Source organism: Poecilia latipinna, unplaced genomic scaffold (assembly GCF_001443285.1).
Source record: "Poecilia latipinna isolate Pla-1442-1.1 unplaced genomic scaffold, P_latipinna-1.0 Scaffold180, whole genome shotgun sequence".
Lineage (NCBI taxonomy): Eukaryota > Metazoa > Chordata > Actinopteri > Cyprinodontiformes > Poeciliidae > Poecilia > Poecilia latipinna.
In genome coordinates this window covers 524469-549213 of record NW_015112796.1, presented here as the reverse complement: position 1 = coordinate 549213, position 24745 = coordinate 524469, and the positions used below count along the sequence as shown (strand labels likewise).

General features: G+C 40.8%; 2 protein-coding genes across 4 annotated transcripts in view; both read left to right on the top strand.

The window, feature by feature from the left end:
* Positions 1-16258, top strand: part of frmpd1a (FERM and PDZ domain containing 1a) — a 45489-nt gene extending 29231 nt beyond the window's left edge. Inside the window, exons 5-16 of the mRNA XM_015030395.1 lie at positions 1418-1520; positions 1647-1692; positions 2894-2998; positions 4770-4865; positions 5036-5161; positions 5249-5368; positions 5954-6090; positions 7209-7428; positions 7587-7769; positions 8108-8249; positions 9053-10315; positions 10901-16258. Of these exons, the coding sequence (XP_014885881.1) occupies positions 1418-1520; positions 1647-1692; positions 2894-2998; positions 4770-4865; positions 5036-5161; positions 5249-5368; positions 5954-6090; positions 7209-7428; positions 7587-7769; positions 8108-8249; positions 9053-10315; positions 10901-14262 (5903 nt within the window). The 3' untranslated portion in view covers positions 14263-16258. The remainder of the gene's footprint in view (positions 1-1417; positions 1521-1646; positions 1693-2893; positions 2999-4769; positions 4866-5035; positions 5162-5248; positions 5369-5953; positions 6091-7208; positions 7429-7586; positions 7770-8107; positions 8250-9052; positions 10316-10900) is intronic.
* A 408-nt stretch (positions 16259-16666) lies between these two features.
* Positions 16667-24336, top strand: LOC106946208 (multidrug and toxin extrusion protein 1-like). Of its 3 annotated transcripts, none has more exons than XM_015030398.1 (16): positions 16667-17311; positions 18720-18821; positions 18914-18982; positions 19081-19229; positions 19616-19658; positions 19838-19882; positions 19989-20086; positions 20242-20339; positions 20531-20712; positions 21027-21135; positions 21607-21682; positions 22192-22261; positions 22348-22480; positions 23490-23584; positions 23669-23732; positions 23810-23845. In XM_015030398.1, exons 1-16 carry the CDS (start codon positions 17150-17152, stop codon positions 23812-23814), a joined length of 1500 nt encoding a protein of 499 aa, XP_014885884.1. In that variant the 5' UTR covers positions 16667-17149; the 3' UTR covers positions 23815-23845. The 3 variants fall into 3 exon arrangements, with proteins under 3 accessions (XP_014885884.1, XP_014885882.1, XP_014885883.1); XM_015030396.1 differs by having other exon boundaries at positions 16670-17311; positions 23828-24336; XM_015030397.1 differs by having other exon boundaries at positions 16673-17311; positions 23834-24336.
* The last annotated feature ends 409 nt before the right edge of the window (positions 24337-24745 follow it).

Sequence of the window (24745 nt, the reverse complement as noted above, 5' to 3'; positions counted from 1 at the left end):
TAAACGTGAGGGTGGATGATAGTGTTGAGGAAGGACGGAAAGATTCCTGTTGCTGTTTTGGGAAGAACAAATTTTGTTTTTAGAACAGTGCCTTGCAAAAGTGTTAATGCACAAGAAAGATTTTCAATATAACTCTTTATTCAATTGGATCATTTTTGTGAACAAACAGCAGACAAGTCAGGAGTAAAGTTGTGATGAAATTTGAAGCAGGGTTAGGTTGTAAAACAACATTGCAAGCTTTAATTATCGTCCCATAAAGCCTGGCCTAGAAAAATAAATAGCCTCTTTGGCACTCAACAGTCTAAAAAACTCAACAAAAATTCAACAGTCACAAAACGGAAAAGGTCTGTACTTTTTCAAGTTTGGAGGACCCCGAAGCGCTTCACACTATTTTCAGCCATTCATCCATTCATGCACACATTCGCAGACTGACAGAAGCGAGGTTACCACCGGACCCTCTAACCCCCACCAGCAAGCAAGACGGGTGAAGCGTCTAGTCCAAGGACACAACAGAGACGGGCAGAGTCGACGCTCGAACTGGCAACCCAGTTCGAACAGGACGAACCCCTGCTACCGTTGTCTTGGTCCTAGTAGTGCCCCATAAACTAAATCTCTCCGTTTGTCTCTTGCACTCAGCAGAGAGATACGCAGTGCAGGTGTGGGGCCTTAAGCAGAATAAAGTTAGGGACCCCTCTTCCTGCTGAGAACATCACCACCACTAAACACTGTAGGTTTCAGGTTTGGATATGAGAAAAGTTAGAGGATATTGTGACTAGGTGATCATCAGTGGGTTTTCTTAAAGATAAACATCTAAATATTGTTAGACGTTAATATAGAAACAATCTGTGCTGTGGTGGCGCAGGGGCAAAGCACAACCCATGTATTGAGGCCTTAGTCCTCCCTCCAGTGGTTGCAGGTTTGATTCCCGGCCTGGTGACATTTGCTGCATGTCTTCCCCCTCTCTCATAACCCTCTTTCCTGTCAAAACTACTTTCAAATAAAGGCCACAAGAGCCAACAAAACCTAAAAAAAAATACATATATATATAGAAACAATCAGAGAAAGATTATAATTCTGATTTCTCCTTGTCTTTATTGAAACTCTGTGTAGACTAAATTAGCTGGTAAATTACAACAAACATCTAAAAATCACCTCGGGTGTTAAAACCGAACCGAAACGTCAGCGTGGGAGATTTCTGTTGGCGACAGTGAAACACAATTAACTGACTGCTAATATGCATGTTGTGGGACAGCGAGCTCTTTAGAGAGCAGGATGGAAAATATTGCATTGGAGTCAGATGAAAGGAAATGACTAGAACACAAGCTGCTGCCCGTCATCAGCGCTCACGAGCCGTGTGAGCTCAGACGGACTGAAAGCCCCTCAGGCCTGACGACGCGAGGACGTTTTATGTGTCCAGGTGGTCCTGCAGATGGCCGGCTCGTCCCTGGCGACCAGCTTGTGAAAATCAATAACGTGGCTGTCGATGACCTGACCCCAGAACAAGCTGCTGAAATAATCAGGTCTGCGCATTCAAACGCAAAACACAGGCTCACGTATCTGAATGTTGTTGCTTTAGTCTGTTTGTAACAGGGTTTGACCATAACAACCAGAACTTTTGTGTGTGTGTTTGTTTTTTTTTCTTTTAGGGAGTGTCAAGACACGCTGACCATGACTGTCCTCAGAATCCTGCATGTGAGTCTGCTGGTAACCACTGAATGTGGGGATTGAGTTGGACTGGTCGGACCAATTAAACCTGCCAGTCATGGCTTTGTACTTTGGGAGAAAGGCGGAGTACCTGGAGAGAATCCACGCACGCACAGGGAGAACATGCGATCGCCATGCAGAAAGAGCGGCCCTAAACGTTACACCGACGGAAATAAACTGCAGCTTGCCCTCATTTCCTAGTGTTTTGGGTGTAAAATATTAATGAACACCAAAATCTTTGCAGGAGGAGGCAGACTGAGAGAATAAAACACCCTGACTGCACAGTTTAGTGGAACTCACTGTAAAACATTTTCTTGTGTTTGCAGGTGTTATCACTCTGACAGGGTTTATACTGCATGCTTCCAACCTTCCTTCCTTTCTTCCTTCCTTCCTCTGTTCTTTCCAGACAAATAATAATTCTTAGTTCACAGACATCGATGCCAAAAGTAGTCATGCGTTGCATAAAAATGACACGATGTAGCTGCCTTAGTTAACTGTAACTGTGTTGTTTGACATGTTCTCTTTCTCCACTTGCTTATCATTTTTTCAATAGAGTTTATTCATTTCTAAGCTCTTTGGATTCCTGAACTATTTTCGTCTTCAATGCTTGCCCCCTCCGAACATGATTTAAAATGGAGCTGAGGATCAATATTCAGGAGAAGAGAGTTTCGTGTCTCGTAGGACTTCTGAGTAAATTAACCAGCATAGTGTGTTTCTAGAACAGCCTGTGCAATTCAGTGTCTCTATTCACATGGGATTCTGAAACGCTGCAGTCAGCAGAAACATTAATCAGGCTCTTTCTGCATCTGAGCTTGAGGTGAGGTGCACCTCATCCAATCCACTCACCCGGCACACGCCGCTTTATCAGTGTTGCATGTGACAGTAGGCGAAACCCAGAGGAATTTCCCCCACAACTAGGTCTACCTAGAAAAGGACGAGGCTCTTTTGTTTACTGCCTGAACACGTGTCTCGCGCAGCGTCTGTGAAACCGAGGTGTGTGTTTGCATTGAGATTGATTTGATTAGATAATGGTAAATAAATGGCTGCTACTCAGAGAGTCTCATGAGGAGTTTTTGCTGACGGAAACACTTATCAAGTGATTCATATCTCGCCGCTCCCTTCAAGAAATCATTACTGAGATTTAAGGAATCTCTGCAGATCGAGTTTTATTAACGTGTTTTCATCCCAGGGCCCGAAGTCGTCGTTCATCACGCCTGAAAAGAGGGCCAAGCTCAGGTCCAACCCCGTCAAGGTCCACTTTGCGGAGGAGGTGGAGGTGAATGGACAGTCTCAGGTAGGTGTTGGTTACCTCAGACAAAAAACGTGAGGGGGGTTTAATCTCAGGAACGTCTTTTCGTGTGTGAAATCTCACACAGGGGAAGACAGGCAAAAGATAAAAATAGGCATTTGTTCATTTTTAGAGTTACAGAAGTGTTGTCTTCCAATCAGCTTGATAAATCTCAGGAATCTTTATTTTTGGACACACAGTTTGTTCGCCTGAGTTAAAGTCACTATAAACATGAAACTCCCTCGATCCCAAAACGAGCCTGCAATGCAGAAACATGGGATCCACACACAGTTTCATAAACACTTCAAGATTTCCATCTGCTTCTTAAACGACACCGACTTCAACAGTCCCAAGCAAAGAGATAATTTACAGATTTTGCTTTACAAATTGCTTTTGATGTTGATTTATATTTTCCAGTATTATTTCATCATGTATGCAGTTTTTTTCCCTGTTATTCCCTTCGTTCTTGCTGGTTTGAGTTCCCGTCTTTCTTGTGGATTTAAAAGCAGCTACAGGAGGAAAACGCCAGAAACTGGAGTGTCCATTAGTAAAGACAGAGGAAATGTGGATCGATACCTAAACCACTCTTCGGTCCTAATTTCTGCGATTGCAGGACATGTTTAGATTGAAAGGGAAAAAGCGGAGGGGCATTCAGGGGAGACAAAGCAAGAGAGAAAGCAGAGCAGAAGACGGCGGAGATGGGAGGGACCTAAACTGCTCTCAAATCGACTGCTCTACGTTTGAACTTAAAACATGCCTGCATCAATGTTTCATAGCATCACATTGTCAGTGGAGGAAAAACACTTTCCAAAATCATAGGAGAACAGGGATGACTCACTGCAGAGAACAAGCAGGGCAGACAGAAACAGGCCAGTGTGATGCGCAGAAATCCTTTGCAAGAAAAGCCAAAGAGCAAATGTTCTGTTTTATTGCACCATGACATGTAAACAACGTTTTGTTTTTAATGATGCCGATTTATTTCCAGTTGCAAACTTAATCATAAACAAGCTACAAAAATACAACAGTTCAATCTTGCCTTGCAACATTTTGTTGTGGAAGTATTCATACCTTGTTTCTTCATCTTTTCCTGTATCAGCTTTGAAAACACAATGTCTATGGTGAATTATTGTGGTGGTACAATTATGCTGGGGGAAGGGAAGAAGCAAAGAGGTTCGTCGTAACTCCGGAAGATCTGCAGAAATCCAGAGCTCAGCTGGGAGAGTCTATTGACAACTCAGCTAGTTGGTGTTCAATCTTAATCATGTCTTTACGGAAGAGCAGCAAGAAGAAAGCCAGGCCTGTTTTCTGGCCCGGCTTGCCGTTTGACACAAGGCATTTAGAGGTCACAGCAAATATGGAAGAAGGTGAAAAACTGAACTTTATGCAAAGATTGCTACAGAACTGTGGCAAAACAACTAACACTGTTAGTTTCACGCTAAACGAGCAGTTCCCATGTGAAATATGTAGCTGGAAATATCATGCTTTAAGTCCAGACCTAATGCATGCCACACAGATTTTTATATACGGAAAGTACACAAAACCATGCACAATATTTGTTCCACTTTATGCATCACTTTGTGTTGATCTGTCACATGCAGCAGAAGCATAATAGGTTTATAATTGTAACGCTGAAAAAATTAAAAGGTCCAATATTTACAGATACTTTTTCAAGGCGTGCGTGCTACTTTATATTTCTTCATGCTAGCATGTCCTGACCCCGTTCAGCCTTTTTGTCAAACGCTTTTCGCTGATCTCTGATGTTCCTGTTTGTTTACAGGGGAACTCACTACTCTTCCTGCCCAACGTTTTGAAGGTGTATCTGGAGAACGGGCAGACTAAGGCTTTCAAGTTTGAGACCAGCACAACTGTCAAGGTATTTTGATATGACAGTTGACGATTTTAAAGCCTGAGACGAGCACACACGACTGGTTCACAGAGGGATTTTTGTGAAAATAATCTGCAACTTCAAAGGAAAACTTGCCAGAACAACATCTAAGTGAACATGAATTTCTCTCAAGATGGCCTTTTGTTTTTCTATTCTAGGATATCGTGATGACACTGAAGGAAAAACTCTCACTGAACCGAATTGAACACTTTTCCTTGGTGCTCGAGCAGCAGCACAACAGCAGCAAGCTGCTGCTGCTGCACGAAGAGGAGAGGATACATCAGGTATTAACACACATCGGGAGAACATATAAGCTTTCATCTGCTTGTGCAAACGTATGTCTGATATGATGTATGTGTGCGTGTCCTCAGGTGGTCCAGAAGAAGGAGGTCCATAACTACAGGTGTTTGTTCCGTGTTTGTTTCATGCCCAAAGATTTCAAGACGCTGCTGCAGGAGGATCCCACTGCCTTCGAGTATCTTTACCTTCAGGTACAGCTCTGAGGGAAATAAATGCTACCTGGAGATGTGTGTGTGTGTGTGTGTGTGTGTGTGTATGTGTGTGTGTGTGTCTGTGTGTGTGTGTGTGTTTTTCTTTTTTTTTGCTAACGTCTGTAGTTTTTGGAAGTGATTACTGTTCATATTGCTATGTAATGAAATGTAATATGTTTAGTAAAACTAAACCAAACATAACTAAGCTAACATGTTAATTCTGATGAAATCGCTGAACTCATTTTAGATGCAAACATAAATTGTACAAATTATGACCATGAGATTAGTAAAATAATGACTCCTTGTTTCTACAGAAAGATTGCTGAAGGACTTATTGAATTAGTGAGTAGGTGTGATATTTTCTGAAGTGTTATGATTAACTTAGTTGACAAATTTCCATCTGGTGTGGAATGAAAGCTCAGCTTCTTCAGAAAAAATACCACCCACCCTGTACTGTTTTTATGACAAGATACATAAAATTGAAAAGCTGATGCAAAAACATACAATAGTAACATTGCTTTAAAAAAAATGCCAGATTAATTTGCCAAATCAAATGTTCATCATTCGTGTCGTTCCATTTCTAAGGGGGTGAACGATGTGCTGCAGGAACGCTACGCCGTTGAAATGCGGTGTAATACCGCCTTAAGACTTGCTGCGCTGCACATTCAGGAGAGGCTGGTGAGCTGCGGACTGTCCCCCAAAGCCAACCTGAAGATGATCACGTAAGCCTCTGTGTGATTTATTAAACTGCAGCAAAGAATCAGAAACGCATTTCATGATAAATATGACGCAACCTTAAGCTGCGTAGGATATTTCCTCTTCAGGAGTTATGCGAACAAGCTTCAGCAGTTTTGTGTATTTATGTTTGTAAGACACAAAGCTGCCTAGCAGAATAAAATCAATGATCCCCAATAAAAGTTAATCTCACTGCTACTTAAGGGTATCTCAGAATACATTTGCTCATTTAGCAGATGCTTTTATCTGCTTAGAACCGTCATTCAGGTTTTAGCACATGAGGACGTTCTGACATCGGCATCAAGAATGAAATCGATCGAAAAGTGTAAGCATAAAAGGTGAGGAACGCAGACAGACAGGAGGTGCTCTGTGCTCCGACAGTGTTTTGGTATTTTGTTTCACTATATGGCAAATGTGGAAGAAGAATCCAAACTCAGGATTTGAATCTAGAGGTGTCAGTTCCTGACAGAGAATCACGATCGTATTTTGGTCTTGCAAAGAGTCTCGGGTCTTGTTTTATATCTGCAGTACTGATTACACTCTTGGTTACAGTTTGATTTGAGTTTATTTTCAATTTAAACTGAAAGCTGTAATCCAGTACCCAGTGCATGAATTCATATCCTTTCATCATTTTTACAGCCACAAACTTAAATATTCTTTTTGCGATAAACCAACACAAAGTGTGACTTTCTCTCTTTAATAAAAGCTTCCACATAGCATGATGCTGCCACCACAAAGTGTATTCATGGTAATGCAGAGCATTTTTTTTTTTTTTTTTTTTTGCATTCAGATCAAAAAGTTCAGTTTTGGTCTCAGATGACGAGATTGCTTTCTTCCACGTGTTTGTGACGCCCTGCTTGGATTGTGGCAAACTGCAAAAAGAGTGTGTTGCAACTTTGTTTAAAAATTAATTTGGATGCGTAACTGATTCTTAATTAATTTTCCCAAATATATTAATGGAGTTAGCCTTTGGTTATGCTGTATTTTATTATACAGATTCTTTTCTAGGGGACAATAACACTTTTTGAAAATCTAATCATGTCATTGATGGAGATACTGGATGTTTACTTCCTAATGGAAGTTGCTTTTTCTATGTTTGCTCCAGGAAGACTTGGGGCATAGAAAATTTTGTGTCGTCCACATTACTGAGGAACATGCGAGAGAAAGATCTGAGGAAGGCAATCGGCTTTCACATGAAGAAAACCCAGTCCCAGCATGATCCCAAGCAAAAGAGCCTGTCAGTAGATCAAGCACGGATCAACTACCTAGAGGAGCTGAGTGATCTCAAGTCCTTTGGGGGAAAGTCCTTTGGTGCCACCTTGATGGTAGGCTTTTTCCATCTAAAAAAAAAAAAAAAAAGAAAAAGAAAAAAGCTGACATAGACCAGCAAGATTTTTGAAATTCCTTTGTATTTTTTTTTAAAATAAAATTTCCTGAGCTGTGCTGTTTTCTTTTCTCTTTCTGATCTCCATCGGGCTTCCAGCTTCAGGACAGGGAGTCAATGGTGAGCCTGCTGGTTGGCGCGCGCTACGGGGTGAGTCAGGTGGTCAACCACAAGCTGAGCATCATGACAACCCTTACCGAGTTCAACAGCATCACTCGCGTCGAGCTGCTGCCGGAATCAGACAAAGTCAGCCTCGTCAAGATATACCTGCAGGACATCAAGGCAAGTCCCTGGAGGACTAACACACCAACTTGTTCATGATGTGCATGCTTGAAGGGCTCAGGTTACATTTTTATGCAGTTGCCTGTAGCTTTTTCTGCCTTTGTAATTGAGACAGAAAAAAAGCTTGGAAGAAACAAAGACTGGTGACATTACGTACAGGACAGCAGAAAGATTTAATTAAATGCATTCAATTTAATGCATTAAATAATGGCTTCCCACAAAGAAAGTAGTGACAGTAGCATTGGTAGCTCGAACTTACAATATAAGTTTATAAAGGTGAAGATTCATAATGTCAGATTTTTATAATCAAATCCATGTTTTGATTTCCTTTCTCATAGCCCATCACATTACTGTTGGAGGCTGGTGCAGCAAAGGATATGTCTTGCCTCATAGCAGGCTACTGCCGTGTGTTCATTGACCCGAACATCAACGTTTTCCCCTGGATAGACGACAAGAAACACAGAGTTTCTGCTGAAGAAGGTACGTGAGCAAAAAAACATTTGAACAAGATTTATTTCATTTCTTAACCCTTCTGTCAAGATCCACATTTAAAGTTCATGTTTTTTCAAGTTAGACAATCTGACATTTAAATTTCCTCTGACGGCTTAGAAAAGTACTGCTGCTGATTATAAAAGCAAAAAACTACAAACCTGAAAAAGTTGGTGCCATGTTGGTATTTATCACCTCTATTAAAATCAAAATTGCCCACAAAAAGAAGTCATCCAGTTAATGAACTGTTTGTGATTTAGACAAGCTGTTTATCTTCCATTTTTATCTTGTATGTTGTAGAAAACAAATGCAGGCAAATGGAAATATTCGTACAGCATGAACTATTTCACATTTTTTCACAGTCATGAGTCTGTTTACTGTGTTTTAATGTGCTAATTCAACAGAGAAGTTTTTGTTTCTGACGTGATAAACAAGGAACAGAATCACTATGTTTATACTGCGATTAAATTATAAATAGTTACTGTGTTCACTCATTGTATGACTTCTGCTGGAGATTTTGATTTGGTAGTTATTGAGGTGTCTAATAATAGAAGTGATGAACTTTTCAAAATTGTAGTTGTGTAGAAAATGAAAATAGTGTATATTTTTATTCCCACCTCACAATATCCACTGTTCTTTTGTTGGTCGGACACATAAAATTTCAATAAAATACAATAAAGGTGGTGGTTGTACTGTGAAAAAGCTAAAGTGTAAGAGTGTTTGAGCCAGGCAGTAAATTCTGCAAAACTTGTGTCACATGTTTGACTGACTACTGCTTTAATATGGGTTTACAGGTTATGTGTCAAGATGTGCAAGTGACTCAGAGGACTCTTCAGACTTGAATATGGAGCCGTTGTACAGCGTGGCGTCTCAAGATGACAAACCCCGCCCTCGCGTTAGATCCCTGTCAGACTCTGAAGGAAGGAAGAGGAAGGACAGGGACCGGATGAGAAGCAAAGACTGCAAAGGGAAGGGAGACGCACCTGTGGAGAATAAAAAACCAAAACAAGAAAAATATCTCGATACTCCAAGAGAGTCAGCTTCATTAGGAAACGGTAAAGAGGAAAAGAACGATGACACATCGAACAAAAAGAGGCTTGGTGCACAAATACAGATTCAAATAACCGGCAACGATTCAGGGGCTCACAACGTAAGCCCTGGAGCTGGAGAGGAAGAGCAGCCGTCTGCATCAGAAGCATCAGACTCATGTCACACTGACTCTCACGTCCTCACCAGTCCCTCCAGTGACTCTCTTGATGCTCTGGAGGAAGATGATTTAATTTCATGCGCCTCCTCTTCTGTCCAGACTCAAGCTCTCTCACAACCTCACGTCTGCGTCCACTCCCCTTTTCAGCTTCACCTCCACTCTGACGGACATGTTCAGCCTCACCTCCTCACTCCTCCTCCACTTCACGCTCATCCCCTCATTCACCTCACAGTTGTTAGCTGTGCCGGAGAATCGGGAGAAAGAGGAGGCGGCTGCAGGAGATCCGGTGACGGAGCTGATCCCAAACTTATGTCCACTCCGTCTCTGAGCCCCAAAGGTCAAAAACATTCAGGTGAACTCTGCTCAGCGGACAGCTCGCTGTGTTTCGCTGAGCTCTCCCGTCTCGCAGATCTCCTGCCGAGCCCTCCTGAGGCCAGCGAGGACGATGATGTCGAAGATGACGAGCTGAGGCGGAAGGGGAAGTTACAGAGCAATATAAGTGTGACGCTGAGAAATGCAGATGAAGGTGGAAGTGCTGGAGAGCATCCTTTCTCCGCTTCTTCGTCGTCCCCGTCTTCCCACAAAGACTTTGTTTTTAACTTTGACCAAAGCGATGCTCGCTGCTACTACAACCTATGCTCCAACATCACCCCTGACAGCGCTCGCAGCCTTCCAGGCCCTCAGCATCCTAACATCCATAAGGACGAAGCGAAGGCTGATGGATCTGAGCCAATTCCCATCCTCCAGCCGCCCCCAGGATTCGGGGACAGCAGCTCAGATGAGGAGTTCTTTGATGCAAGAGATCGCTTCACCTCGCCTGAAGATCCCACATCAGGTGCTGTCCGAAGAGGTGATTTATCTTTGGCCAAAACGTTGTTTGCAACATTCTTCCAATGTCTTTGCTGCCATCTGGTGGCTGTAGAATTTAGTGCACAAATGGTTTGAGTAATGAATCACAACATAATGTGTGCAAGTTTTTCTTGCACACATGTAATCACAAACGAAGACTAGTTGCTAAAAAAAACTAACACCTTCAATGGTGAGTGAGGATGAGTTTCAAGAAACGAGTGACATGAACTTAAATTTCTAACTTGTTGAGATTTCCATTGGGATATAAATTAATTTTCTCAATGTTTCTCTCTCAAGTGGTGCCTCCCAGCTTCTTATACCACAGCAGATTAGAAAATATAGGCAGATAGATTAAGCTTTGGAAAAGACAATGTCACTGACCTGCACTTGCATAAAAGTTTTCTTATAGGAAGACATGATAATTGTAAATTAAACTCGATTACCTCAGCTTCGTGAACAGCTTAAGCAAAGAGAAACGTGAGTAAATATCATGTTGCTTTTACACAGGAAGTACAAGTATTTTTCAAAACATGTCAGTAATGTTTTTGTTTTTTTATCACCTTTGTTTTTTTTTTGTTTCTTGCAGGCAGTCAAACAGAAATGAAGCTGGACACCCTGAGCATTCTCAGCCTGAGTGACATCAGAGTCTCTGTAATGGACACAGAAATGGACAAACAGGAAGACCAAGAGGAAAGAGAAAGCAAAGACTCAACATTTCTCCTCCGGAAGAAATCCAGAAAGCGACGCTCTTTCATGGAAACTGATTACACCTCCAGAGTTACGTATCCAGAAACTGATATTGAATCGGAGTCCAATTTAAACCCTTACAGGTTTCTTAAAAACATTTTGACAGGTCTAAATGATAACCCAATACTAACTTTAGATCCACAACCCTCGGGGCTAACCCAGAATCCCAGCCCTACCATCTCCTCTCTCACTCATTCTGAAGGAGAGCCGGCTCAGCTCGAGTCCAAACCCATCTTGTCAAAGCTTTGCTCCCATGACCCAGGCTTTCTGTCTGCTTCTGAAAAAAACAGGAATCTAAACCCCCCCTCCAGGACCAGGAAGCAGGAAATGGAGATGGAACCAGATGCAATGGAATCCAAATCAGTCACAGATCTGGTGAAGGTGGTTCTTCCTACCATCACCGTCGTCCGCTGCCGGGTCGATCCAGATGGAAAAGAGAGTGCCGATCGGAGAGGTGACGGAAAGGAGGAAGGGGAAGATCAAGAAGAGATTGGTGAGAAAAAAGAAGCAGAGAAGGAAAATCCAGTAGGTTTGACGGGAAACGGACCACTTACTAGTCATACGTTTTTGCCTGATACAATTGAGGAGCACGGGAAAGAAGAAAAGAAAGAGAACGTGTTTGACGTGTCATCCAGTTTAAAGAGACCCCTTGTGGGTGCTGAAATACCACAGGGTGCAATCATAATGCCTCATAGTTTCACAGAAGTAAATGAAAGGTTGGTCACTGCACATATGAACAAACATGTTGACAAAAATTTCCTTTCACTGATTTCACCACCTCCTCCTCCACCATCACCGCTTCTCCCTCAAACACCTCCTGCACTTAAACCAGAAATGGAGCCTTTGATAAAAGAGGCGGAAACCTCCAAAAACATAACATCAATCAATAATACTGCTGTAGCTCCCAAAGAACAGAGTAATAACCACAGTGGCTCTGCTAAATTATTAAAACAGGCTTTAATAAGTGCTAATGATGAAGAACTCATTCATGAATCTACAGAAAACTCTAATTCAGACAACGTTTTTGACGATGAAGATGATGCAGATGCTAGTAATTCTCTAAGTTACTCTTCGGCTAAGAAACAGAAAGACAGGACTGTAAGTGCAAACAGTTTCCTTGGTGATTATTTAACCCAGGGAACTAAAGATGAAACACACATCAGCGCTCAGCTTCTTTTAAACCTTGAAGTCCAAAACAGGGACCATTCTGTCAATGCTGACCACATTCTCGCTATAAAGTCAATTAGGGCAAAACTGGGAGCTGCAACAAGCATCATATCCTCTCTTAACTCAGGAACTGCACTGAAAAACACAGTTACACCAAAACCAAAAAGTGACTCCAACTTGATGAGTAGTGAACCTGCAGAGAGTTTAGGAAGTCCTGGCATCGTAATGGCAAAAGCTGCCACACTGAATGATCTCTCCAAAGAGCTTCCGCCCCCATCTCGTTTTATCTTACAGACTTGTTCACCGAGCATCATGGACCGCTTATCTGCCTCAACCCTAAGGGGGAAGATTCAAAACTTGCCTCTTTATTTATCACGCTCCCAAGAAAGTCTAAATAAAGCAGGGGTTGGGAGTTCTGCGCCGAGTCCAGCTGGGGAAGCTAGTAGCGACATTGCATGTACCACCGACAACGTTCCTGATATCACACAAACCCTTGACTTAGAGACATGCACAGCACCTGACTCAGCTGAATCAGATGATTCCGATGCAACGCTGACTGGATCTGAATTGGATGGGGAGTTTTTTGTAGAGACAACAACAGCAAAGAGATCTCCTTTGGCGTCTGAGAAAAAAGAAGTTAGTTGTCAGCTGCCTGTGCAGACTGAGCCCAAACAGCATAATCAAACTCTTTGTTCCAGATCTAATGACAACACACCAGGACCCATAACAGAGCCTCCTGCATCTATAACAAGCCTATTCCAAAGAAATACTTCTGGGCTGAACACCAACACTCCTGGACCTGTAACAGATGCTCCAGAACTAAACATAAAAGTCAACAGTCTACAGGAAGACATCCCAGGTTACAAAGGGAGCAGTCAGTCTCCAATAGTGGTGACCACTCAGAATCTGAATGGACCACGACTTGCTTTTCATGGTCAATCTCAAAAAGCAAGGACAAGCAGTGACAGACCTTTGATGGGTCTTTGTAGTCCCTTGGAGCAGACTTCAGACCCGTCAAAAGTATCTGCTGGTTGCAGAGTGTTCACCATCTGTGAGGATTTGTCCCAGACAAGTACTCCAGCAGACCTGGTTGCCACTACGCCCCTGAAATCGGAGTTTGGTTGCAGTTCTATACTTGCATCTGGGTGTGAGTCACTAGCAGAGGGGGTCCAGGTGCCCCTGGATGCCTGTGGCTGTCCAGCATCATATACAAACTGCTTCAGTGGGGAAGACAGCTTTGATGATGAGCTTACAATCTATGAATTCTCCTGCCGCTCTCAGAGCACTGGCATTTCTCAAACTTCCAGAGCAGGTCTTCATCTGATTACATCTCCTCCTGTTCCCTCCTTTATCCCTGCTTCCTCTACCGTCTCCCCTTCATTTCCTCAAACCATCCTTTTCTCCTCCTCCTCCACCTCTGAGCTCAGCCCTCTTCTCTCACCCCACTCAGACACCTCGGAATCCTACTTGTCTGAAACCCACAAGGACACTCTCACCCATCTGGGTCAGCAGCACTACCCAGAACCTCCTAAAGGCTTCCAAGTTCTTCGCAGAGATGTTGATAAGCTTCTATCAATTTTGGAAGGTAGCGGTGGCTCTGATCGTTCTGCGGCAGGACTCGGAGGTCGTCACGCAAGGGACACTTGCCCGGCGCACTTCACAGAGAACAAACGGGTTCTCCAGTTAGAAGCACGGCGGCTCATGTCTAGTTGCCAGAAGGTAACGGGGACTGGGCAGAGCCCGGAGGAAATGCTAAGGTTTTTAGCTGACAGTTTCCGAACGTTGGTGGAGCTGGCCACCGTCTGCCTCTGGTTCTCTGGTTGCGAAAGGTGCGATCGAAGAAATGCAGAGGCAGTCGCAGGCCTGGCAGATGTCGCCCGCTCATTCAGGGACTTCTGCTTGGCGGCGGAGCGGGCAAGCAGCAAACGTAGTTGTCAAGACCTGAGCACCAAGCTGCTGGCCAAACAGTGCACAGCACTTACCGCCTCCGTCTTCTGCCTCACCCAGCTGTTTCGTACCCTCACTGCACTGTGAGAGAACAACCTCAGATTTGGTGTCATTGTCCAGTCCAAGAGCTGCTCTAGACTTTTATCAGCTGGAACACTCAACAATCAACATGGCAGAGCCAAGTTTGATGCAGTTAACAGTGATCATGTGTAGAGGTGCATGTGATGACTTTCTTTATGCTGCACAAGTTTTGCTGTCCACAAATGGTGGATTTGTAATATTTAGGAACTGATATACTTGAATGTATTCTTTATCTAGCAAGTGTATTATTTATTTACTTATTTATTGAAAGGGTTGCTACTGTGTGTCTGAGGAGGCGTAGAATGTCATTGGAAGAAGAAATGTTTACAGACTGCTTTGTTAGCAGGAGAAACAATGTGTGCAAGTCCCATCACACACAGTAAATGGTTTTGATTTACTCATTCGCAGGCCTTTAGTTTACTCAGCTTTCTATATTAATATAACTTGATGATCCTCTGAGATCTGTGGTTTACTTATTCCTGCATGCAGTGCCTTGCAAAAGTATTTTTTATATATTTTTGCCACACCCAATTGCAACCTTTTTTTTTTCCCTTTAGATTTTCTGTGATAGGCCAACACAAAAGAGCATGCACAGCTTTACTTTGTGGTGGTGTATCACTTAAAGTCTTGATAAAATACATTTTAAGTTTGGAGTTATAGGAAGTGTGGAAAAAAGTTAAAGAAGAGCAAATACTTTTGCAAGGTGCTGTACTGTGCTGTATATTTACATAACCCCGTCCATCTGGGAGGATCTTTTTTGAATGTTACTGTTTACAAAATCTAAAGTTGTGTGATCCGAGGAATCAAACCGGAAGTTGTTTGCTGTTTTTTATACATAGCAGAGGAATGCCGGTGTATGTGCATTACAAGATCAGTTTGAATGAGCTGCATTCAGTTAGGTGCAAATTTGCACGAACCTTTGGTATTATTTCTGAAAAGTTAAATACAATGAACAGCTTTTATCTTTGTTTTTCCAACTTCCTATTTTTGCACCTGTAGTTAAGACTGAACCTTCCTATGCATATGGATGGACATTTATTTTTCTTGGTTACAAACACTAACTTCCAAACACGTTTCTCCAAATATTGTTAATTATATATATATATATATATATATATATATATATTTATTTTTGTTTATAGTTGTGTGGATTTTAAGAGTCATGAGTTGCATACCTCGTTTTCAAGACAATGAAAACCTGCACAACTGTGTTTGAGCTCGGCACACAGTCAGAAACACCTATTCGTACTTACCTACCCGTCCTTTACACCAAGTGCTTTCTTACTGCGGTTGACAGCAACGAGCAAGAATCCAGTCACAGCAGAATCTGGCCACAGATATCCCAAACTGAGCATAACCCCAGGCTGCAGGGATGATTATTGACTGGTTGAGCTTTTCTCAGCTTTTCGTATGTTTTGTGGGCAGTTCACTGAAAACTTCACATCAGTCCAGTCTATTTTGAGATCCAGTCATCAGAATTCATTAGATTCCAATTACATCTAGCACAAAAACCTTGTACTACACTGTTATTACCTAAAGTTTATTAACCTTGATAAGCATTTTCACTTGGAATGTTTCTTAAAATTGAACGCCTTGAATTACACGAGACTTGCATGTGCACTGGAGAAATATTAATCAGGAGTACTTCTACCACTTCAGTGCTGGGAACACCATTTATGGCAATCAGTGTTTCTATTTATGATAAAAACAACCAAGGCTTTACTTACTGACATGTACTGTTTTGTTGCATTTGGTTGCAGAAGAATATATTTTACTGAACTTCATTACTACTTTGCCTCGGAAAAAGAACCAACTCTCTTTTTATTATGGCCACAATGTGAAGCTGTCCAACGCCTAAAGGAGTTCATCCGTCCTCACAAAGCATGCTCATATAGAATACGTTGTTTAATCAGGGATTTAATCTGTGAATGACTGAATGGTGATCTCTGCTTCTTGCTTTGTAATGCTCAACTTCCACCATTAAAAATTATTTTAAGAAATTGCATTTTTGAATGAGCTCTTTAATGTTCTTGAGGTCAGCACACAAGACAGTTTTGTGGTTTTTATTAAATCCCATTTGAAGTTTTAATTGTTAAAAGTCAACAATGTGTGCGTTTTGTTTTGTTTTGTTTTGACAAGGAGGATTTGCATTACTTAGCAATTATTAAATTAATATCCACAAAGTAAAAGCCAATATAATTTCTCTGTTAATGTGAAAACATAAGGTAGGGCTTATGAATGTACAACTTCTAAATGATCGCACCCCAAAAATAAGCATGGAAATTTCACCCAGGGAATATTTACAGATCTGTAATAAAGTTTTTTTTTTTTTTTTTGGTCTGTTTAAATTTAAATTTCATTTAATAATAATTAACAGGCTTTCAAACATCCATCTCTGTTAATCTTAATGCGTTTCATTTAGCAATGCAGTTCCTAAGCAGATTTTTTTTTTTTAATAGTATTCCAGTTTATTAAATGGGACCGCAAACATTATTTTAGTTTTTGGACGTAATTTGACTCATGTTGTATCACGTGGACTGTCCTTGACCTTTGAGTTTGTGATTTGGTGATGTCAGCGTATTTAAAGGAGCAGTTGCACAGGTGCCACATAAAGTGATTTTTTTTTTTTTTATTTAAAGAAAGGAAATGGTGTTCTGCATATAAAATAATAGCACACAGTTGTGTGTTGTGCTGAATACTGTACCAAAGGGTAAGCTGACTGTTGTCCGCAGTGTCGTCATAAACGTCATATCCTCTTGGAGCGCGAGGAGAAGTACTGTCTGCGCTACGTCAAAAAGCTCCGGATAATTTCATTTGCAAACAAGCGGCATTTAGCTAAACAGGAGGAGGCCGTTTCTGGAGTCCTGTGTATAAAGGCGCAACATATCTGGTCATGGATAGTTCAGAGGATACCAAAAATGTCAAAGAGCGAGCTGGCAGACGCCCGACTGACGCTTCTTTTGTTGAGACCAACGCTGAATGCTGCGGACTGAGAGGAGTCCAGGCGGACTTCCGACACGAGGTGCTGCAGCTCCTTAAACTGGCAGGACCTGTGGTAAGGAGGAGGCACCTCTGTCTCACGGTCCGAGGGGAGCGTAGCTGAGTATTTGTTAGAAACAGGAAGAGTGAAGCTGCCATGGATTCGGCCGGAAACAGGAAAGGTTGCAAAAATAACTTCTTCCTGTTTTTTTTTTTTTTTTTTTTTTTTTTTGGGGGGGGTTAATTAATACAATTAAAATAGAAGTATTAATTCAAACAAAAAAAGTCGATCCTGTTTTAAGAACTAAAATGTTTAGTCTATGTTGAATTTACCATAAGCATATAAAAAGCCCAAAGAAGCAAAACGTAAAAATTACAAAAAATGTCCATTGCTAATATACAGTATTTGATAAGTTTATAGATGCTAATTTATGTGGATAAAGTAAACTGTGAAAAAGAGCATAGTTTGGGTCACAGAGATTTAAGTAAGCAAATATGTGTGGTGTAAAGCTGTATTTTTCCTTAACTTATAATTTAAAAATATTAATTTGCTTTATTAGCCAGAATTCTTTTTCTAAATGCTACCTTCTGAAGGATGTTATATAGAGGCAGATTTTGGAAGCCATAGACCAGTCAACAAAAAAAAGATAAAACAAAATAGCTTCTTAGATTACAAATTCCACAAAAGTCCCACGTCTGTGGGAGTTACAACAGAAAGCATATTATCGCTCTGAACCAATCACAGGTTCCTCCAATTCTTATCTTTATGAACACAGCTACCGGTCACATGACAGATACGAGACAAAAAATTTTATTTGAGTTTGATATTTGGTTCATAAAATGTCATACATAAATATTGAATCTCAGAAAATATCACTTATTATTTTATTATTTTAATAAAAATAATTTATTAATTATTTTTCAATTAATAAATACCATTCTAATACACATATTTAATAAACAGTGTTCAAAATGCAGCCATAGAAGAACACCTTAGTGCTTTTAAATGCTGCTGATTGGAGAGTTTTACTTCATGCACAGACATTTGTTCCTTTTGGCTTTATGGAGATTGTGGTAAGCCTGTCACAATAATAAATTTTGCTGAATGATAAATTATCCCAGAAACAGAAACAACAAGTAAAATTAATTATGAAGTCGCTGTAAATAAAATTGTCCTTAAAAATGGCTAGATGAGACCAGTGCATCAGACTGAACAGGTTTAGTAAAAAGAGAAAAAAATAATTATTGAGTTTGTCTTAGTTTATCATGTGATTTATTACGACAGGCCTCTGGGTGGAGGGTCAGGAAGTTCAGCTCACAATATCTACGGTTATCTACATCTACAGTTATTCTTGATAAAATATTATGAGTCATATCCTAAAAGACACTTTCTGTGTTTATGGGCCTTTTAAAATAATGTTTTAAAATGCCTTTGAAACAAAAGACTCATTTTATTTTTCCTGAAAACGATGCTGTGTTTTCAGGTCATTTCCCAGCTGATGGTCTTCCTGATCAGCATCATCAGCCTGGCGTTCTGCGGTCACCTGGGGAAGACGGAGCTAGCAGCAGTATCACTGGCAGCTGCGGTGAACATAATTGGGCAAACGTGATGCATTCCCAAGTCGTTCTCTTAGATTTGAGTTGATTCTTGAGTTCTTTCTTGCTGTCTCCCATGCAGGTGGTGAACGTCAGCGGTATTTCTGTCGGCACGGGTTTATCTGCATCTTGCGATACCCTCATATCTCAGGTGGAGAGTCCTCGTCTATGGTTATTCAGCAAACAGCTAAACAGTAAAAGATTCACATCAGGTGTATCAAATCTGTTTGTTTGCTCTGCTACATGCAGACCTATGGGAGCGGTAACCTGAAGCGTGTGGGTGTGATTCTCCAGAGGGGGGTTCTGATTCTGCTGCTGGCATGTTTCCCCTGTTGGGCCGTCCTGATCAACACCGAGCCCCTACTGCTGGCTGTCAAGCAGAGTCCAGAGGTTGCCAGGTCTCCTTCAAGTCCAATTTACCAAGTGCATTTACATTTTGAAATTTTATGGAAGTTCAATGGAGTAAAGAGAGTTGAGAACAAATGCATGTCATACAATTTAGATTTTTGTATATAAGGAATTTAAACCAATGCTGGTCGGCTTTATTGGCCAGGTTTTTTCACACAGACAAAGAATTTCACTTCACTTCCACTTTGCTTTCAGAGCAGAGACATTTAATTATGCATTTTTTAATTTAGTGGAAAAGTTGGATTATGACATAAAATCAAAGTAGGGTGAATTGAAGTTTGTAGTTTGTAGATTGACAACATATGAAAAAGTAAAAGGGTTGGAAATGTCTTTAGTTCATAGTCCTTCTTATGTACAGTGAGTTTTTATTTTGCAGTCTGTCCCAGCTGTATGTGAAGATCTTCATGCCGGCTCTTCCAGTGAGTTTGATGAGTCACTAAAATTACCTTTCCAAAAAACAATGTAGAAAATTCCATCTCATGGTCAAAACTACTCTGATCCTCACAAATATTACAAAGGAAAAATAGATTAACAAAGACGGCTTGATTGATTCAATATGCCTGAGGTTTTCCTTCTTTTTTTTTGTCATGATCTTCAGGCTGCTTTTATGTACCAGCTGGAAGGGAAGTACTTACAAAACCAGGTGGGTCTCTCAGAGTAAAGCTGTTTACATAGAATGTAAAAAATATATATACACATTTAGGCCTGTTTAGAATTAAACAAGTATAATTCTGTGCTTTACATGTCAGGGAATCATGTGGCCTCAGGTTGTAAGTGGAGCAGTTGGGAATGTCCTCAATGTCCTCATCAACTATGTCTTCCTCTATCATCTGGAGCAGGGTGTAGCGTGAGTTTCTATATTATTGTAGTTCAAACAAACAAAGAATATTACGACTTGGTTCCAGACATCTTTATCACTAGATATTTCTGAATAACAATTTGTGCTATGTCTTGTTCTCATGTGTTTGTCCTTCATGTCGTTGCTCTGGGCTTTCTATGAAGGGGATCTGCAGCAGCCAACACCATCTCTCAGTACTTGCTGGCTTTGCTCCTGCATGTTTACATCTGGTGGACGGGTCTTCACAAAGCCACATGGGGAGGTCAGTTCAAGCCTCAGAACAAAGTCAGACACTATCAGTTTTTTTTTTTTTTTTTTTGCATTCTGGATTGTATTCTAGCACTTTTTTTATTATTATTACTTGCATTATACTTTTGTAAGAATCTCCTTCTGTTTTATTATCCTTGTTTATTGTCATAACTGGTCAAATCCTTTGTATATGTGGACTCACAGGTTGGTCACTCGACTGCCTGCAGGAGTGGGGTCTCTTCATAAAGCTGGCCGTTCCCAGCATGTTCATGATCTGCCTGTCATGGTGGATTTTTGAAGTTGGAGGATTCCTGGCTGGTGTGATCAGTGAAGTTGAACTGGGGGCTCAGTCTATTGCGTACCAGCTGTGCATTGTGGCTTACATGGTAATGGATCTGTAGATCACACACATTGATGCTCGCTGCACATAAAACACCACCTGCCTATCAATGGTCTGAAATGTGTTTTATTAAATCCCCAGAATAAGGCTTAGGACGGCTTCTGACAGGGACATTTCCATTCATACAATTACCTCAGTGTTCTCTTAAATGTCCAACAATGGTCCTGGAGATCCTGGATGCAGAATAGCAGTCTTTTTCTGTTGTGAGGGGACCGTTTGGCACAACTGCAGGCATTAGCATCTCCGCTTAACGACTATACGTAACATTCTCTGCTCTTTTGTGTTGATTTTTTTTCCCAGTGCCCTCTTGGATTTTCTGTTGCCGCTGCTGTCCGGGTCGGGAATGCTCTTGGTGCCGGAGACATACAGCAGGCCAAGCTGTCGTGTAAAGTCCCAATCATCTGTGCATGTAAGACCCATTCCACAGCATAAGTGCTCATACATGATGTTAAGTGTCTACTTCAGAAAACTGGAGCAGTACGGAGAGAATTGCTTTGTCTTTAAGCATTGCTATAATATTTGGTATATGCATAAGCCATAAGATTAAAAACCAAAGCTCTGACAACAGGTTCTCTGTCTTTGTAAAAACCCAACAAATCTGAGCTAGAATCATTGGACTCCGCAGAATTCTGGTTTTGTCATATTGGAAAGTATTTCATAACATATAATGTTATGATCTACTTCATCAACCCAGTTTTATTTTTATTGGAATGTTAATGTTCTATGATTTATATTTCTACAATAGACTGTTAAAGAAACATTTTAAAGAAGGAAAAAAATACATAATCAGGCAGTCATTTATTGTTGCAGCTTGTGGAAACTGATTAACTACCTCATCTTTTCACCTTTATTGACAGTCCGCTTTGCGTGTTTTGCACAGTCATTGTTGCTTGCTTTGTTGGAGTTTGTGTCAGCATCACCAGAAACGTCATTGGATTCATTTTCACCTCAGACCAGTAAGTTAAACCCCAAACTCAGTAACTGGTTCCTAAAACCCAGCTAATTTGTGGACCTTTGACTGCAGCTTGTTGCATGTGTCACAACAGGATTTCTTTGTATACAGACAGCAGACAGTCATAAATTAACTAATATGCAGACTCTTGGACACCAAGCTGTAACTGTTTAATGAGCTTCAGTTATGTTTAAAAGCTCTGGCAACAGAGCTGGTGTATGCTGAATAGAGAAAATTGAAGAAAAAGACTAGTTTAAATTGTTTTTAATGTTGGTAGCTTAATAATACAATATTATGAACTAAGTTTGGTGTATTAGTGGTAAAATGTTAGCCCATCAGCGCCAAAATCAGCGCATTTCATCTAAAGTCAGTTCCAGCTACTGAAGACAACCTGAAATCATTTACCATGTTGTTACCTCACTAAAAAGTGAATCATCTCCCTGTACTTTTTAATGTTTTCTGCTGGGAATGATTCACAGTCTAAAGGTGTCTATTCCTGTGTTCTTTTCTTAGGGACATAATTCAGAGGGTTGCAGATGTAATGCTTATATTCAGCTTCATGCATGTCAGCGATGCGACTGCGGTGAGAACGACTTTCATTCAACCAAAGTCTGAGACTCCAGGTTTCTGCACACAAATTATAATCAGACGTGCATTTGTTACTTGTAGGGTGTGGCCGCAGGAGTTCTCAGAGGAGCTGGGAAACAACTGGTTGGCGCCATTTTTAATATAGTGGGCTTCTACTTTATAGGGTTTCCCATAGGCGCAACCCTCATGTTTGCTGCAAACATGGGAATTACTGGTGAGAGAAACAACAAATGAAAAGTCATTAACGCAAGAAAGTTTATTTATCTAATATAGTTGAATTCAAAACCTAAAACTACTCATATCAATCAGAGGAATATATATGTATTTGTAGTTATGATTTGGGCTTAGAGCTGATGAAAAAACAAAATTTTTCATCAATAAATTACATTGCTACATAAAACCAGGAAAAGGTCATTTTCATTTTAAAGAAAGTTAGACAACTTCACAGTATGTCCATGAACTGTACAGCTTTTGCACATAATACTTGGTTGGGGCTCCTTTTGTATAAATGACTGATTGCAGCTTTCAGTTCACCTGCATTGTTGGCTCTGGTGACTCTTATCTTCCTCTGACTCCCAATCAGTCTCAGCATACCATGGTTATTAAACCACGTCTTGGTTCTTTTGAGTGTGGAGCAGGTGCCAGGTTCTGGTGGAAAATGCATGTCCTTAAAGTTTGTCAGCAGAGGAAAGCTTGAAGTATTCCAGCATTTCCTGGTAAACAACCACATTTACTTTGGATTTGATTAAAAAGCACAGACTGAATGTGGAAGCTTTTTACAGAACCTCAAGCAACAAGATTTGGTGCCCTCCTTTTTTGTCCAAACCTTTACTTTCTACTCAGCTTAATACATGGAATATGGCAGTCTGTGAACAGCTTGCTTCTTTAGCTGTGACCCCTTGTGGCTTACCCTCCTTGTACAGGCGGTCAATCAATGACTGTCTGCTGAACATCTGTTGAGGTAGCAGTATTTACCTCATTTCTATTTTTTCTGAAAAACAAAATTTTCTTTTTTTTTTTTTTCTTGAGCCCTCATCCTCAAACTAGTATAAACCAGTCAGTGTTATTAGTGCTTGTAGATTTTCGGTTTCGCTCTTTGAAATAAACTTCTAAACTAAATAAACTTTTCAGCGATAATTTCTTTTATTCACATGCACCTGTGCATTGTCTCTTTCTGTCTACTTGGTGCACCATGAACTCTACTTCATCCCCAACTACAACAGGACTGTGGACCGGACTTACAATTGCCGTTTCACTACAGGCATTTTTCTTCGTCGCGTTTTTGTGCAAACTTGATTGGAAAAAGGCTTCAGAGGAGGTTGGAAACTGAACTACTCTTTTTATTGAAGAAAAACATGTTATTGGCTTATGTATTTCATTACTTTTTCCTCTGTCTGATCAGGCTCAAGTCAGAGCAGGAGTTCAGCTCATGGAAGAGAAAGAAACATTTAATCTGGAACAATTAGGTGGGAACAGACAGTTATCACTGTCATCATTCATAAAAAAATAAGAAAAAAAACATGTCTGATTTTATTCTCAAAAGCTTAATAACTTGTTCAACATTTAGAGTCAAGTCAGAGCCAGATCCAGGTTGGCTTTACTCCGACCAGAGGTACCAACGAGGAAGAGGGTGTCGTCCAGAGTCCAGGCCGGAGAGAGTTTGCCACCTCCACAGTGGGGGAGGTGCTGCCGGTTAAACAGCTGGTCGTACGACGCGGACTGACACTTTTGATCATGATCGTCATCCTTGTGGTTGGAGTCATCAGCAGCAATTTGATAGTCACTCTGTTTTGATGATTTTTTTTCCTACAGACGATGGTGTGAGTCCGGTTCTTGGTGCAACTTACAGAAAGCTGGTTCTGTTCTGTTTGTTTGTATCACCAACAGAACCTTAAAGATTGAAGGAGGACTTTAAAACAGTATGAGTGGGACAAAAAGAGAAGTGCCTTTACAAAATAATCAAATCCTGTTGTACTAGGTTTCTGTGCGCATGTATTCAGCTCTATATGAGTCAGTATAATGTCTGGAACATTCAGAAGCAGAACTATAAATATTTCATGTTTACATTTCAATTGGTCTTTACTTGTGTGATTCGTTTCCTCATTCAAAATCCAGATGGCTGATGTGAAAAAGGCTGAAACTGTTTGAGAACAAAGTTGCCAGTTACATGCAGACTGAAAAATTGGCTGAAAGGAAATTAAATACTGAACTTGTCTTACTTTACAACAAAATGTGTAAGCTATCCAAGACAGGGGAGAAAGACATTGGATAAATTAGAGTAAATCTTTGACCATGTTTAAAATGATAGATATAATGCTACGTGAGCAGGTAGAAAGACTCTTCCTCAATAACTCTATTTAAGAGAGCATAGGGAAATATAATACTGAGAATTCAAACCCAGCAAGAAAATGCAAAAAGAATGAAATGTGTGTGTTGCTAAGAGGAATCCTCCTTTGCAGTTTTTATGCTTGTTTAATTT

Excerpts from the sequence above, each read along its gene's own strand:
- LOC106946208 (XM_015030396.1), top strand. The coding sequence starts at position 17,150 with ATGGATAGTTCAGAGGATACCAAAAATGTCAAAGAGCGAGCTGGCAGA. Across the intron at positions 19,659-19,837 it reads TCTTCATGCCGGCTCTTCCA|GCTGCTTTTATGTACCAGCT; the intron begins GTGAGTTTGATG and ends CATGATCTTCAG. Across the intron at positions 19,883-19,988 it reads GGAAGTACTTACAAAACCAG|GGAATCATGTGGCCTCAGGT; the intron begins GTGGGTCTCTCA and ends TTTACATGTCAG.